General features: G+C 45.3%; 1 protein-coding gene across 1 annotated transcript in view; it reads right to left on the bottom strand.

Annotated features, from left to right (window-relative positions):
• Window positions 1–15,854, bottom strand: part of ATP10A (ATPase phospholipid transporting 10A (putative)) — a 123,903-nt gene extending 108,049 nt beyond the window's left edge. Inside the window, exon 1 of the mRNA XM_018563400.1 lies at window positions 15,259–15,854. Within this exon, the coding sequence (XP_018418902.1) occupies window positions 15,259–15,707 (449 nt within the window). The 5' untranslated portion in view covers window positions 15,708–15,854. The remainder of the gene's footprint in view (window positions 1–15,258) is intronic.
• Window positions 15,855–16,702: the final 848 nt, after the last annotated feature.

Below are 16,702 nucleotides of genomic sequence, written 5' to 3'. Positions count from 1 at the left end.
ATTCCTTGCTCCCCCAGGGCCCCCCCCCCCCCAAGACTGAACCCTGAAGTGCTGAGCTCTGGGCACTTCTGGGTGCTGTCAAATCCTGGCTGGATGGAGGAATCTCCCACTGTGCCTATTGTACTTTGATAGTCAGCCCTGCCAGCTGTCAAAATACCTGAACATTGCCTGCACCTGGTTGGATTTTTCAATTAAAGGATGTCGAGCGCAAGCCAGCAGAGAGGGCCACCCACTGAGCGAATTTCCACCAGTTCATCAAGAATCGCAGATGAAATTTGCTTTGTGTATACCCAAGTCTTGCAAGTCCTGTCAATACGTAGATGCTTTGACTTTTCTAGGATACCCAATCTGCCAGTTGGCATGATGGCAAGGCTCAAAAGCATAGTATCTAATCAAGAACCAAGGGGATGGAGAATACTTGGGCTCTGTTTTGATGGCTTTGAGCTAAGTCTAGGCCTGCACCTGGGTAAGCCACAAAACCCAACAGGGATACTGAGTCAAAAATTCCTGTCATATGGATGATGGATGATCCCTGCTATAACTTCATTCTGCATACCCCATATTTCAAAAAGAACACTCTGCTGAATATTTTATGCTGTACACCACTCCACTTTTTTTACTTCATACTACTCCACACTGTACTATATAATCTAGGTTTCAAACTTCTCCACTGTGCACATTGTATTCATCCCATTCTTACGGCTTCACTTTAAACATGCTACTGTATAGGGCTGCAACAACTAATCGACATAATCGATTATAATCGATTATTGAAAAAGTTGTCAACTATTTCAATCATCGATTAATCGGCTTCCGATTGGTTGCCCCTGTTCACGGCTCCACACATGCTGCGCGCCACACCTCCTCCCCACCTCAGACCCGCCCGCATCCATGCTCCACACGCCACACCTCCTCCCTGCCTCACGCTCACTGCCCGCCCAAATCCACGGTCGGCACAGGGACGCAGGGAGAAGAAGTAAGGAGGAGCAGGTGTGGGCGGATGACAGCTGCCGATAGACAGGCCCCATCTCAGAAACAGGTTGCTGGAAGACTACTCAGGTAGACTGCTCAGGTAAGCCTGCACTTTCCCCACATGGTGCTCTATAATCTATGGCTGGGATAGTGGGATTTATATTCCTCTATAGTTGATGGTACATTGTACTGTATATTATACAGACCAATGTACCATCAGCTATAGAGGACTACAAATCCCAGCAATACATTATACACTGTATGTATAATGTATTGCTGGGATTTGTTGTATTCCTATATAGCTGGTGGTATTCTGCATTGCGCTGTATAGAGGACTACAAAACCCAACAATAGTACATTATAGAGCGCAATGCGGAATTCCACCAGCTTTAGAGGACTACAACACCCAGCAATAGTACATTATACAGTGCAATGCAGAATACCACCAGCTATAATGTACTATTGCTGGGATTTGTTGTATTCCTCTATAGCTGGCGGTATTCTGCATTGCGCTGTATAATGTACTATTGCTGGGATTTGTAGTCCTCTATAGCCGGTGTCATTCTGCATTCATTGCTATATAATTTTACACTTTTCATTTCACTATATTGCACACCACACTTTCTTTTTTTTCTTTTTTACTTCCACCGCTCCAAGCTTGCTCCTGTGATGGACTGCAATCTCAATACAAACTAGTAGTCCTATCACTGGAGCCATTTTTAAAAATGTATTTTATTTTCTATCCGATTAATCGAACCTAATACTCTGCTAACTAATCGATTTTGAAAATAATCGTTAGCTGCAGCTCTACTACTGTACATTCTATTCTGCACACCACGCTATACTTTATACTAGGGAAGCACCGATATCGGTTTTTCGGTATCGAGTACCGATATTTACCTTTCGGTACTCGGCGATACTGGTACTTCCGCTAACATGGAGTCAGCTTCCCGGGCAATCAGGAAGCTGGGCAGCAGGACCATTACCCGCCATCCGACTTGACGCTGACTGGCCAATATGAGTACTCGCCCAGATAATAGTATCAGTACGAGTGCCGATACCGAGTCTCGGTGCATCCCTACTTTATACCATCCCATGGTGTAGAACAGTGGCTCTCAACCTGTGTAACCTCAGGACCCACGTGTGTGTGGTGCCACTTAAATGCACCGCCACACCAATTGCCACCCCAGAACACAGAGGGAAGTTTTGTGAGCGATTGCGGTGCGTTCCAGCAGCTACAGCTCTGGAACGCACCGTAATTGGTGTGAACAGCCCTAAAGGAGCAATAATAATGGATAAAAAGGTAAAAGCAACAAAATCACAGTATCAGCAGAACAGCTTAGAAAAACATTATTTAAAAGCCGTCTGGCCAGCAATCAGGTACACTATTTGAGGTATCAGTTACTCCATGCATCTAGTATATTCATAACCCGACTATACTATTGCACTTGTAGCTGGCTACACACGGTTACTGAAAAATTCAAAACACGTTGCTGTAATATGTGCAAGTGCAATAAAAAGCCAGTCAGCTTACTTGTCTGTTAATTCACACATTTGTTACCTTAAAAAAATCTAAACAGTCTTCTCGCAGAGGTAAAACAAAAAACCTAAAGCAAACCTTATTTGTATATTTTTCTTAATCGGAAAGAAAAGAAAAAAAATGTTGGACATTCTCCCACCAAATTTGGTTATCAAATGTGACAGAGAAAACATTAATCTTGATAGTACATAAAAGCAGCTTGGAGTTATGCTGCTGCCTTCTGGGAACTTGCCCTACCTCTTCTAGTTGGACGTATCTGAGTTAAACATCTGAAGCTCACTGGCTAGGGTCATATCATTTAACCTACTGTTCATTTCTCACGTGCACTCCCTCAACAATAACATGATATATTTATCAAGTCCCAACATTTCCACATGCTTTACAACAGGTGGTAAAACATACTTTACTATAGGCATCTGTATACAGCAGGAGTGAGCACATCCCTTTTAGATTGTAAGCTCTCACAGGCAGGTCCCTCAGTACCCTCTTGTATTGTACCTGTAATGTCTTCCTTATATTGTGAAGCGCTGTGCAAACTGTTGGTGCTATATAAATATAGTAATAATAATAATATTATTATTATTATGGATTTCAGGAGCGTCTGTCCAATTCAGGAGCCAGCAGGTGAAGCCAACTTCATTGACAAGTAGAGCAATCCTTTTAAAGTTAGGCGCCAGCTGTGATTTTTAAGTAGCATTGCCTACCTGGCTTCTAGTATTTGTCCAGTCCTGGTATACAGGTCTATCCGGAAATCTTAGAAGTCTCCAAACCTATTGGGCTGACGAAAGTAAACTACAGAGTTGAATTGCTGGACCAGAACCCTCTCCCAGCTTTTTAAAAGTAACGATCACTATTCACTTTCTTGGCACCATGCTTCTGTTAGTCTGTCTGTGGGTTACAGGAGTTACGGTCACCTGATCTGGAGGAAGCATTTGCTAATACTTCAAAGTAGAAGTATGGCCTAGCTATGGACATTCAACTAAGTACATACTCTTAACTAGGGCTGCAACTAACGATTATTTTCATAACCGATTAGTTGGCTGATTTTTTTTTATGGAAGAAAAAAAAATGATTACCATCTTTTATTTACAATGAAATACACAAATGGAGTGTAAGGCCTCATTCACACTGCCGCGCGCGTACGTACGTATTGTACCATATGCAACATATGCAAATAAATGGCTCCATACACACAGCCGCGTATGGAGCCGTATATTTGTGCAGCGTATACATGCGCAAAAACAGAATGGAACAGAGATGCGTCCGGGCAGCGTACCTCTGCGTATTTACGTGCACATACGCTTGTTCACGCGCATATACGCATATGTACGCACATATACGCGCATACATGCGTACAGCACATTAAAATTCCATTACGAGTGATGCATTCTGCGATTGCATATAGTGCACGCATATACGCGCATAGACGCGTATATACGCAATATACAATTTTGCTTGCGTTGTGTGTGAATGAGGCCTTACAAGCAAAGTTTACTTCAGAATAAAACTGCATGCACATTTTTTGCAATCACACGGCACTGGAACACACAGCATTGCAGTGCCACGTGTTCCAGCGCAGGCAATCGCACTGCGGGTGGGAGGCACGTTTGGGGTGCCATTGAAATGATAGGCACAACAACACACATCCTGCAGCAGAATTTGTCAGGCCGAAACCAAATATTACTTTTCACACCTTTTTTAAATAAATGTATATTATTTTAGACATTTAAAGTTAGTTTAATGGATTTAAAATATGAATTGTAAACCTCCAATAAAATAGCCAAACTTTTATTTAAAATAAATAAAATCCCAGTCATCAGTTTTGAGTTAGCCATGAATATTGGCCAGAAAATTATTGCTCTCACTCCGGCGCACGTGGCGATACCTGACAGGTGTAGCGCAATCGTTTTCATAGGTAGGTGCACCAGACTTGTTTTTCCGTTAGTATGTGCGTGTTTGCGGAGTCAGGGGACTTTAAACTTTTTTTGGGGTATTTTTAATTTTATTTAACTTTTATTTTTGGGGGGGGGGGCTCACAAGCCCCTTATATGATAGCACATTTAAGATGACAGGTTCTCTTTAGGGAACTGGAAGGGAAGGGAGGGAACTGAAGGAAAAAGTTCTCCTTCAGGTCCTCTGCTGATTGACAACAGGCAGTGGACGGGTGCAATAGCCAGCCTGCTATTGTAATTTAAAATATCCAATAGCAGGCTGGCTATTGTTTCCAGCCCCGTTTCTCTTCGAGAGGAGGAGGAACAGGGCCGCAGTGGAGGTACGGGGGGGATGCAGAGTCACCACAGTCTCTTCTCCCCGCTGGTGTCGGCTGCAGTGGTCTGTGCCCTCACTGCCTCTGTCGATACAGGCGGGGAGAGCAGCGAAGATTGAAAGGGACACAGACCACTGCAGCAAGCAGCAGCGTGGAGAACGGAGAAGCAGAGCGGCAGAAAGTAATCGAACAATCTAAATCGATGAGAATCGTTGATAACAATTCTCATTATCGATTATAATCAATTAATTGTTGCAGCCCACCCCTAACAAGCAGTAAAAACGCTTTTAAAAAAAACAAGCTTTCATTGACCTCTGAATCCGCAAGTCATATAAAAAAAACAAACACATTTTGACTTTCCATTTCTCTAACATGATTACCTTGGTCCCCTCAACCAGCAGTGAGTTGGTAGGCTGCCAGCCTTCTAATCTGTAATGTAAATACAGAACAGGTACAAAGGAAGAAGGAAGGGGGCAGAATGTAGAGACAGCACTTGGACAATTACCCTGCTTTATTTTAAATGCTAAAGATTTATTTATCCAAAGTGCCTGCAGCTACAGAGGTCAGTGAAGGCGTGTTTTATAGCTTATTTATGGCTTGTAAAGCATATGTAAATAGTGGAAGGTACACAGCTTGGTCACGATTCTACTCCAGGAATTTTCTTTTTAAAAATGTACCCCTGCAGTAAGCTACCCCCGTTCTGCAAGGGTTAAGTGCTTGTTTAGTCTAAGGGAGTCGAATAAATAAAACATACTGGCCTGATCCGCAGTCCCGTGGCAGTCAGGGCTCAGATCCCTCTCCCTTTGCTCCGGCTGTGGAATGTCCCTCGGCGTCCCCACATCGAATACAAGTTTAGTATACCATTGAAAGCATTTTGTTAAATCTGTTTGACAAGCGTGGAAAAAAAAAATTGTTGATCTTGTCGGAAATTCAGAGCTGTCCTGTGTCCTCTTCACACTACCTGCGTCATCCCAAAGATGCTGCTTAGCCCTCCTAGTTCTTATCATGGACTACAGAATAATTAGCCTTTATTTTAGATTGAAAGCTCCTAACTCCTTTGTCTAAATTGTATTGCAATTCTTCTGTCTCCCTTTTTTTGTAAAGATCTGAGAGTAGGATTGGATTAAACACAGAGGGCCGAAACCACTCAGTCCACAAAAAAAAAAAGCTGTGCGTCATCAGCCCACAACAGAACCAAGGAGCTGAGTACATCTCAGTCATATTAACAGGTATGCTCTGTGCTTGCAGGGTGTTTAAAAGGGATAAAGCACAGGGAAGAATGCATGTATTGCAGAAATGTGCTGCATTTATTTAGATCATTATTATTATTTTGCTCTGACATACATTTTAACAAAGATGGTGTCAGCCTTCTGAAGAGAAAAGCAGACAAAGGCATTGTCAGGAGTAATATCATCTCTAAGATTTCATTCACACGGGTGTTATGGGATTTCTGTTACAAGAATCTACGTATTCATGCGGCAGGAATGTCAAGTGTCACTGTTCAGACCTGGCTGCTGTAGCCATTCAAGTAAATCACAGGGTGACATCGGCCGCATAGGTCAGCGATAGTCCGCATTTAATCGTACATGCTACAATTACATGTGGTTTGGGGTGGAGGATTGTCCCTGGATGCATCTATCCTGCTCAAGCGACAATTATCAATCCCAAACCGTATGTAACTGTACCACAGTTACATACGGACAGATGCAGCCACTGTCACCCTGTCATTTACTTGAATGGGTACAGCGGCCGCATCTAAACGGGGACACCTGGCATTCCTGCCACAAGAGTCTGTAGTTTCTTGCCGCGGGACTCCCAAAATGCAGAAAAGTCCCTGTGAGAAGCCATAGTGGTAATACGTAAGTGCAGCAATTACAATTTACTTGGCACACTGGCACCTTGGCATAGGAAAGCGGATCTGCTAACTCCACTTTAAGTGGTTAACAGCATCACTGATAATCATCACTGCTAAGGCAGAATAAGCATTCATTTAAATCTGGGTCAGTGGTTCAGTGGTTCACGGAAAACTATGATAAAGTCACCTTCCTGGAACACCAGTGGTTGAATACTGTCGACACTTTGAGCACTGTCCCATTCTGGTTTAATTACCACAAAAAGGAAAAAAAAAAGTTCTCATGAACTTGCAATAACCCTCTGGACAGATTCAAAATCAGTCAAACATGAGATGCTTTCAAATAACCACATACATTTTATATGTCAAATGCCTGCATTGTAGGGTGTTAAGTAGAATATATAGTAAAAGGAGTAGGGCTGCAACCAACTAATCGATTCATTGATAATACATCGATAATGAGAATAGTTGTGTTCGATTAGTTGGTTGGATGCCCTAGCTCTCTCCTCCACGCTGGGAGGGCACAGCAAGCAGTGGGTGGGTGTAATAGCCAGCCTGCTATTGCAATTTGAAATGGCCAATAGCAGGACACCAGCCCACTACCTGCTGCATTTACATTCATCTACCATTTGTAGAATATTGCCACTGGCAGCTGTCATTCCCTGGCTGAAGCTATTCAAGTGCCATGTGCTTACAATCCACGTATTTTTTTGGGGGGGGCGAGTAGGAAATAGGTAATTTTCGGTGTTGGCCTGACAAATTCTGCTGCAGGAGGTGCGTTGCAGTGCCATTAAAAGGAGAACTATGAGATGAGTGATTTCCACTCACCTCATAGTTCTAGCCGACCTGTGACAATGAGACTGTCACAGGTCGGCTCAGTAGATCGGGAGGTGAGGGAACACATACCGGGTTCCCTCACCTCTCGATCCTGTCACGGCTCTCTGCCGTGACAGGGGGAGGGGCTGGATTCCCCTCTCCCCGCTCCGATCTGCCAGCGCTGACTGGCGGAACGGACGGGGGAGGGGGCGGGTACAGCTGGCTCTGCCTCTAGATAGGCAGAGCCAGCTGTCACTCACGCAGCTGGGCGGATTCCGTCATCTACGCCGGGATCCGCTCCAGGTGCGGCGTCTCAGTATACCGCGAGCTGTAGCTCGCGGTATACTGAGCTTAGGGTAACAGGAGGACGCTAGTTTGTGTCCTCCCGTTACCCTAAGGAGAACTATGGGGAAAAACACTGACCCCCATAGTTCTCCTTTAATTTCAATGACACCTCAAACGCGCCTTCCACCCACAGTTTGATTGCCCGCACGGTACCGCAATGCCATGCGTTCCAGTGCAGTGTGATTGCAAAAAATTGTGCATGAAGTTTTTTTTTTTAAACTAAACTTTAGGTTTGTAACCCTGCATTTGTGTACTGTATTTTAAATTAAGGATGGTATTTAATTTTTTTATCTGATCGAAAAAATAATTGGCCAACTAATCGATTATGAAAATAATCAATATTTGCAGCCCTATTAAGGAGCTTGTACCGCCAGTCATTTTTATGTACCTGGGTTCCTCTGCCTGGTGGCATGCTCAGCATGTGCAGAACACACAAGATACTGGTGTACGAGTCATACATGGAGTGTATGTCTCAGTACCCACAGGATGTTTTGAGGAATGTAGAAGGAAGCCAACTGCAACACGGCTTATTTTCTTCCCTCAAGAGTGCTATAAGGCCTCCCCATGGGCAAGGAAAGCATACTGTAAACAGTCAATACACCAATATCTTCCTGCACGCAAAAAACATTTTCATAATCGATTAGTTAGCCGATTATTAAGTTCAATTAATCGGATTTAAAAAAAAAAAAGGCTCCAGTGATGGACTACTAGTTTCCATTGAGATTGTAGTCCATCACAGGAGCAAGCTTGGCATGGTGGAAGTAAAAAAAGTGTGGTGTGCAATATAGTACATTATAAAGAGGCGCAGTGCAGAATACCAGCAGCTATAGAGGAATACAGCAATAGTACATTATACTATAATGTACTATTGCTGGGATTTTTAGTCCTCTGTAGCTGGCATTATTCTGCATTGCGCTGTATATAATGTATTATTGCTGCGATTTGTAGTCCTCTATAGCTGGTGGTATTCTGCAGTGCACTGTAGAATGAGTATACGGCGAAATGCAGAATACCAGCAGCTATAGAGGAATACAACAAATGCCAGCAATAGTACAATATTATATCATAATGTACTATTGCTGGGATTTGTAGTCCTCTGTAACTGCTGGTATTCTGCATTGCGTTGTATATAATGTATTATTGCTGGGATTTGTAGTCCTCCATAGCTGGTGGTATTCTGCATTGCGCTGTATATTGATTATACGGCACAATGCAGAATACCACTGACCAGTTATAGAGGAACTACAAATCCCAGCAATAATACATTATACAGTGTAATGGAGAATACCACCAGCTATAGAGGAACAACAAATCCCAGCAATAATACATTATACAGGGTGTTTAATGTATTATTGCTGGGATTTGGTGTTTCTCTATAGCTGGTGGTGTTCTGCAGTGTACCGCTTAAGAAAAAAAAACAGGAAACATTAAAAAGCTCCCGGCCGACATACTTTGAATGACGGTGTTGTTGGTTGTACCTGGGAAGCTCACCGGGAGGAGGGGGCAAGACGCATGTCCTCAGCGTGTGTAGTGGGCGTGGCTTATGTGGCGGCTGAGGGAGCTCACGGCGAGGAGGAGACAAGCGGCTTCAGCCTGTGCTGTGGGCGTGGCTTATGCAGCGGCCTGTGCGGTGGGCATGTCGGGAGCAGCGTGCGACGCGTGGAGCCCCGAACAGGCTAATCGATCGATAGCCGACGAATCGACGATCAAAAACGTTGCCAACGTTTTCAATCTGCGATTTTAATCAACTAAATCGATTAACTGTTGCAGCTCTATCAGCAATGTTACCTAAATACATGCTGTTGAACCCAAAGTGTAGTAGGCAGTCCTTCATAAAGTCCTACTCTGGCCACTGCCTAAAATGAATCTGATATAAGAGAAACAATTGGGCTGTGATTGCCGTTGACCTAACTTTAATATGCTAACTGCCTGGCTGCAATGCTGCCCCAATGGCTCGAAGTATATCTAAGGGCCCATTTCACACATACACTGTGACCTGCATTATACCGCACTGGATCAAAACAGGTCACGGCTAAGGCACATAGACAGGGCTTGAAAAATCCGCTCGTCCTCTCATCTGTGACGAGAGGACTCCGGAGCCCGACGAGTAGCTTCCTGTCCGGCCGTTGCAATTAAACGGCCGGCCGGGAGCTTTACATTCAAGCGATCGGGCTTCTCTAGAGACGCCAGAACGCTTGTATAGAAGCAGCCGTCACTGCTGTTGCCGGTCCTGAGATCCGCTGTGCCCAGTGCGGCTGGGACCGCCACGGCTGCTCTGTGACAGGAGATCAAAAGGGAGGTCAGTACACAATCTCCCTCTGATCGCCTCTCCGTCCCTGAATGCAGGAAGTGATGTATATTACATCAGTTACGCATTCTGCTGTCACTCTCCCGCTTCAGAAGCTTGGGGGAAGCAGATCTCTGCTTCACCAGCTTCTCTGGGGGTCCCTAGGTGACATTAGGGGTCTTGGAGACCCCTGTCTCCATAAAGTGGACCTGTCACTGCAAATTGGCTATCACATTGGGGGCTTGCCACCACAGGTCAACACACAGCAGTGCACTGCTGTGTGGAGGCCTGAATGGAGTGTGCATATTGTACACTACCAAAAAGGAAAAAAAATGTAAACTGTGACAGCTCTGGCAGTGTGCAGTACAACACACATTGCCAAAGCTGTCACAACAAAATTAGTCCGCTGACTAGTTAATGGGCTAGTGTGAATGGGCACTGAGGGTCTGTTCATAGCAGGCTTGCTGGGCTGCATTGGTCTACCTTGCCCAGCGCAGTTCTAACACAAAGACAAGGCAATCTGCCTTGTTTTCAATCAGCAGAAATCACACCAATGCGCTGCAGGAGGTGTGTTCTGAACAAAAAAAAGTATTGAATGCAGTACTTTTTTCAGCGCAACAGTGTGAAGCAATGCACCGCATCACTGCTCTATGGTTGACGGAACTGAAATTGTGACGTTTCAATAAAGTTAACAAAAAAAAACGTGCACACCAGCAGGCATGAACAGGCTCTTAAAGCCAAGGCTTCTTGACCTGTAGACACAACAGGAAGTGAAAGTAAATCCCCTTTGAGACACTTGCCACTAGAACCAGTATCCCCAATTGGAAGATTTCCCCACTATTCCTGTTCTTGTGGCAACCCAAAGTTTTACACTTTCCCTTACTTAGTGGTCACTGGAACAAATAGAGTGAATCTCACTATCAGAGACGCAGATCAACTACATGTTGGATGCAATAGGAAATGACACCATTACCCCCTGCGAGAGACAGCAGCCAATACATAGGTCAAAGTGAAATAAATCCCATAGAGAAGGATATAAACAGAGCAGTGGCTCCCGGCTCTTATTGCCTGTTCAGATTCTTAGGGGGAATCAGAGGCCATTTTTTACAACTGGACCCTGAAATAAGACCAGCACACCTAATTTCTTTCTGTGACAGGGTCGAAGGCTTAGTTTAATTCATTTTTTTTCTTCCCTTTTTTAAATCCACTAACATTACAGCTTACAGTCTATAATGAGCAGAGGGTTCAGGCGGGAGCAGGCTCTCTCCGCCAGGACCCTCCAGGGTAAGTCCACTAACCTCCACCCAGTCCCCCCAGATCCGATCAAAGTTGCGTATACAGTTGCGACTCATATAGGTCAGCCAGTAGAGAGGGAGCATTCTATCGATCGTGTGTAACTATTGTCCCACCGTGTAAGCTACAATGTTAAAAGATCTCAGGCAAAAAAAAAAATATTAAGGGTCCAATCACACCAAAATCGGACTTTAAAACGGAAGTCAACAGAGATCCGTTTTCTTGCAATGTAATACTCTCCTGGCATCCGCAACGCAGCAGTGTGAACTGATCCCCTTCACACCCATACATTTCTGGGTTCCCTTCCATTGACATTCTTTGAAAAACAGATGCCAACGGATCTAGTGTGAATGGGGCCTAAAGGTGAACTAATACTTTAAGCAAGGTGGGCACAACAAGGGACTGCTCTGGGTGCCTCTATTAGAAAATCAATTCACTTGCACATCAGCAGATCACTACAATTTAGAAAGACAAAATATTGTTATAACAACCAGCTATTCCAAAACTCCAACTCTTTGAATCTTTCTTTATTAGGGCTTTTATACCATGTATGTTGAGCTGTGTTTGCCTGCACACCACTGCACATGTATGGTGTGAAAACAATTGTTTTCTATGTCCTCTGTTCACGTGCAGTGGTGTGCAGATAAACGTAGCTCAAGGGACATGGTGTGAACGAACCCTTAAAGTGCACCTTGCATGGAAATGTAAAGACAGCTAACCATGCGCACCTCGAAATAAAAAATGATATCCTTACATCCTAGCTTCCAGCAGCTTCCTGTAGATGCTGGTGATATGATTGGGCCTTTTCACAGGATCCAGACAAAGCCGAGGATCCCAAATCCTCTGCACTAAGTTTGCATGTTCTCCCTGTGCTTGCGTGGGTTTCCTCCTACACTCCAAAGACATGCCGGTAGGTTAATTGGCTCCTGTCTGATCAAGGTTTGGCAAACTTTGCACTATATACTATTTTTATATTATGCCAACAATTTCAGAAAGGTTTGAAGTAGGGATGTCCCGATACCAAAGCTAGCATCGGTATCGGGACGGATACAGAGCATTTTGACAACTACTTGTCAAAATGCCCCGATGAATAAGCGCTGATGCTTGCACTGTTTTTTTAGTTTTCATTTTCTGTACCTTCTGTGGTGCCTCACGAGGTGCCGAATGCTTTTCCTCACATGCGAGGATGTTGGCGGCGCTGAGCGTCGTGTCACTGCTGTGGGCTGCGCTCCAGGTGGGGTCCTAATGTAGGTGGCCAGCAACTGCCCAGAGGACCCCACCTGGAGCGCCGCCCACAGCAGTGACATGACGCTCCTCCGCTCATCGCTGAAAACATCCTCACGTGAGGAAAAGAATTCGGCACCTCCATTGAACAGGCAACAGTAAGTGAGGGCCTGTGCTGAAATGGGAGGTGCATTGTATTTGTAATGTGCACTGTACATGTACTTCATATACACTGAGTGGCCAGTTTATTATGACCACCTGACGTTTGTAGGCAAATTAGCTATAATTAGCTATAATTTCACGCTGAAGTTGCTAGAGGGGAAGACCATTATAAATAGGGAAGCAGGTTGTTTACCACGACAGTAGGTGATTTTTTTCTGAAGATATGGGTAAACAACGCGATTTAACAGCTTTTGAACGGGGGATGATTGTTGGCACCCGGAGCCATGGAGCGAGTATCAGCAAAACAGCAGAGTTCGTTAAATGTTCAAGAGGGGCTCATTGTTAAAATGTTTAAAGACTGGATTGTCAGCCGAAAATCTGGGTCTGAACGTGCGAATTGTGTCCGTCAGCGACTAGTCAATGTTAGGGCAGAACGGAGAGTGGCAAGACTGGTACAAGACAACAGAAGGGCAACAGTGCAGTGTCAGATTCCTCGCATCACCCTTCAAGGGCAACAGTGCAGTGAAACTGAGTGAGGAAAGCTGGGACAGGGCTGGCTGTAAATCTATTGCTATAGTGTACTTGACGTGTGCACTGTATATATAGTAAATATATACAGCACACACTTCCACCACAGCAAAAGATTTACAATTCTCCCCTGCTAACATGAATAGGTTAAATCATGATCCATAGTACATAACATGTAGTTGTACTATGGATCATTTAAAGTCACCTTTCCCTTTAAGAAAAAGTATCGGTAATTGGTATCGGCAAGTACATGAGGGGAAGTACTTGGTCTTGAAAAAGTGGTATTGGCACATCCCTAGTTTGAAGCACTTATCTGAGCATGGTTATCTCACTCTTCTAAGTTACCTGGTTCTAAATTAAGCTGACCAGCTTATAAACCAATGCACTGAGACCCAAGTGACCTGTGGTTTTTGTACATCTTGATCAAACAACCTCTGCCATTGGAACCCATCAGAAAGTTTCGACCTGCATTTTTATTAAATGGCTATTTCTCACATAACCGATTGTAGGCATCAGAGATAATCGCGCTGACATCTTAAGAGCCGATGTCTGAAACAATGGTAATAAGTCTACATCTGCCAAGTTTTAAATGAATCCAACAAGTGTGAAACAAAAGTTTATAAGAGCTGGCAATCTCCTCTTTCTTTTCTAAGCATGGCTGCTCCCATGACAGAAGTACTGGGAGTACAACCAGATTTTCACATTGAAATAGGAGAGGACAAGGAACATAAAGGCACAAGTGACAGCCATTGACCATTCAATGCAGAAAGGTAGAGAGCGAGTGAAGGAATGCACTGTATGACTGCTGTCTGAGCCTGCAGGGTATGTGATTGTTCAGTGCAGGATGGGAGTGACAGCACACAATGACTGACACGTGCTGGGATGCTGGGTCCATAGGAATGAATGACCCTCACCATCAGTAAAACAAACACTGGCTACTGCCACTAGGACACTTTTTTTTTGAGAAGGCTGTACACCATCCCTCCCCCTTTCCTATGAATGGAGGCACAAAACGTGGCAGCTTCTACTCAAACACTCTCTTGTCTCTGGCTTCACATGGGAGGCGGGCCGGGGTGGGCTTCTCATTAACCCCCTCGGGGAAACACTAGCACAGCTGAGCTCCTCACCACACTGTGTATTCAAAGTCAGCTGAGATCCATGGGATCTCATACAAACTTGGATTACACAGTGAAGTTTACATATCCCATGTAAACACACGATTGCATTCCCACTGATCACTGGTGAACGCGATTGCCCACATTTACCCCATTCGTTACTTGCAATTGGCCTCATTTACCCCATCCGTTACTTGCAAGCGCCTTCATTTACCCCATCCGTTACTTGCAAGCGCCTTCATTTACCCCATCCGTTACCTGCAAGCGCCCTCGTTTACCCCATTTGTTACCCGCAAGCGCCCTTGTTTACCCCATCCGTTACTTGCAAGCGCCCTTGTTTACCCCATCCGTTACTTGCAAGCGCCATCGCTTACCCCATCCGTTACTTTCAAGCGCCATCGCTTACCCCATTCGTTACCTGCAAGCGCCATCGCTTACCCCATTCGTTACCTGCAAGCGCCATCGCTTACTCCATCCACCACCTGCGATCTCTCCCATTTACCCCATTCGTTACCTGCAAGCACCATAGTTGACCCCATTTGTTACCTGCAAGCGCCCTCGTTTACCCCATTCGTTACCTGCAAGCGCCTCGTTTACCCCATTCGTTACCTGCAAGCGCCCTCGTTTACCCCATTCGGTACCTGCAAGCTCCCTCATTTACCCCGTCTGTTACCTGCAATCGACCCATTTATTGCATGCTTCAGCAGAAATTGCCCCATGTATCCCATCCCTTACCAGCGATCGCCCCATGTATCCCATCCCTTACCAGCGATCGCCCCATGTATCCCATCCCTTACCAGCGATCGCCCATTTACACCACCCCGTACCTAAAATCCCCCCATTTACTCCTTCTCTTACCTGCTGTACACCAGACAGTCCATGTGGTTGATCTCCTTGTCCGATCGGTAGCGGCGATAATCCTCCCAGAGATCTTTGATGGCGGTGACAGCCAGGATGAAGAGCACAGGGGCCAGCGCCAGCTCGGGCTTGAAGGCATTGACGGCGGGCACGAAGTTGAGCAGGGCGATGAACACGAAGTAGACATTGGCCAGACGATGGAACTGCTCGAACAGGTTCTTGGGCAGAAAGGAGAGCGCCGTGTACTTGGTGGTCTTGATGGAGTTGACGGCGTACTGCCGGTTGGGGTTGTCGGCGGCCGCCTTGCCGGAGCTCTCATAGAGCAGGTTGGAGCGGACCGATCTCACCTTGTTTTCCTTCTTACTTTTCCTCCGTTTCTTCTTCCTCCTCACTCTGCCCTCTTCATCTCTTGCCACCTGGCACTTGGGATCTCCTCCATCCGCCGCCATCACCCTCCCCCAGCCTAGCACAGACACTCGCCAACTTGTGCACACAGTCTACTTTTCCTCCTAGACATGTCCCAGTCCCAGCACAAAGCACAGACAATGAGAAAAGTCAGCCCTCGGGGATAAAGAAAACAAACCAGCCACTTCTCATCTTCAGGCGTGCTAAACCTACACCCAGAGTGCACACAGGCGACAGGGAGGAGATATGCAGATCGCGTTTCCTTTCTAGTAACCTTCTTTTTTTTTTTTCCGTCTCCGATATTTTGGGTTCCCGCTTCTAAACTTTCGTTTCCAAACTTTGTGAGAGCTAGCGGAGAGTAGACAAACCCCGCCCCTCTCCTGGGTTACCGCAGACAAGCCCCGCCTCCTCTCCTGAGTGAATGCAGAGGGACCCAGCCTCCATCACTTGGAGAGTGCAGAGAAGCTCCGCCTAGCTTGCTCCATGTGAGTGTAGAGGGCGGTCTCCCTCGGCTCTGACACCGCCCCTCGTAGTTTCCGCTGCTGAGCACTGGGGGAGGGTTGGGGGGATCTACAGGCTGTCGTGTTGTTTGAAGAAGCCCCCAGATAGCAGGCAGCTGTCAGCAGGACAAACACTTATGTGCCATGCTTTGTCTGGCTGAGTCTGGGCAGTCGTGGGATCAAGTCCGTGTAATTTCCAGTACTGATGGGATTTTAGTGATGGAGGACTGTATGCAGATGGTGAAATAATATGATCAGCTTGGATTGGAGGGTTTTGTATTCAAAGTAGAAAAAAATCATCTGCATACTTGCACTTTCTTTTGTAACTAAAGTATATTAAAATGATAATGTAGGTAAAACGTTATATATAAACAGTTTCTTTAGAATTACCTAGATAATTGGGAAATCGGCTGTCATTGTGGTGGTTTGTGCTGGTCAAAATTCTAATGTTACGTAGCCCCTGACATCTTGGATCTGTGATATCCATGAGCTATGGCATCCATGATTATTATTATACAGGATTTATATCGTGCCAACCA

The sequence above is a fragment of the Nanorana parkeri genome, unplaced genomic scaffold, assembly GCF_000935625.1.
Source record: "Nanorana parkeri isolate BGI_ZX_2015 unplaced genomic scaffold, ASM93562v1 scaffold21, whole genome shotgun sequence".
NCBI classification, from domain to species: Eukaryota; Metazoa; Chordata; class Amphibia; order Anura; family Dicroglossidae; genus Nanorana; species Nanorana parkeri.
Note: the sequence above shows the minus strand (reverse complement) of the source record. Positions and strands in the feature narration are given on the sequence as shown.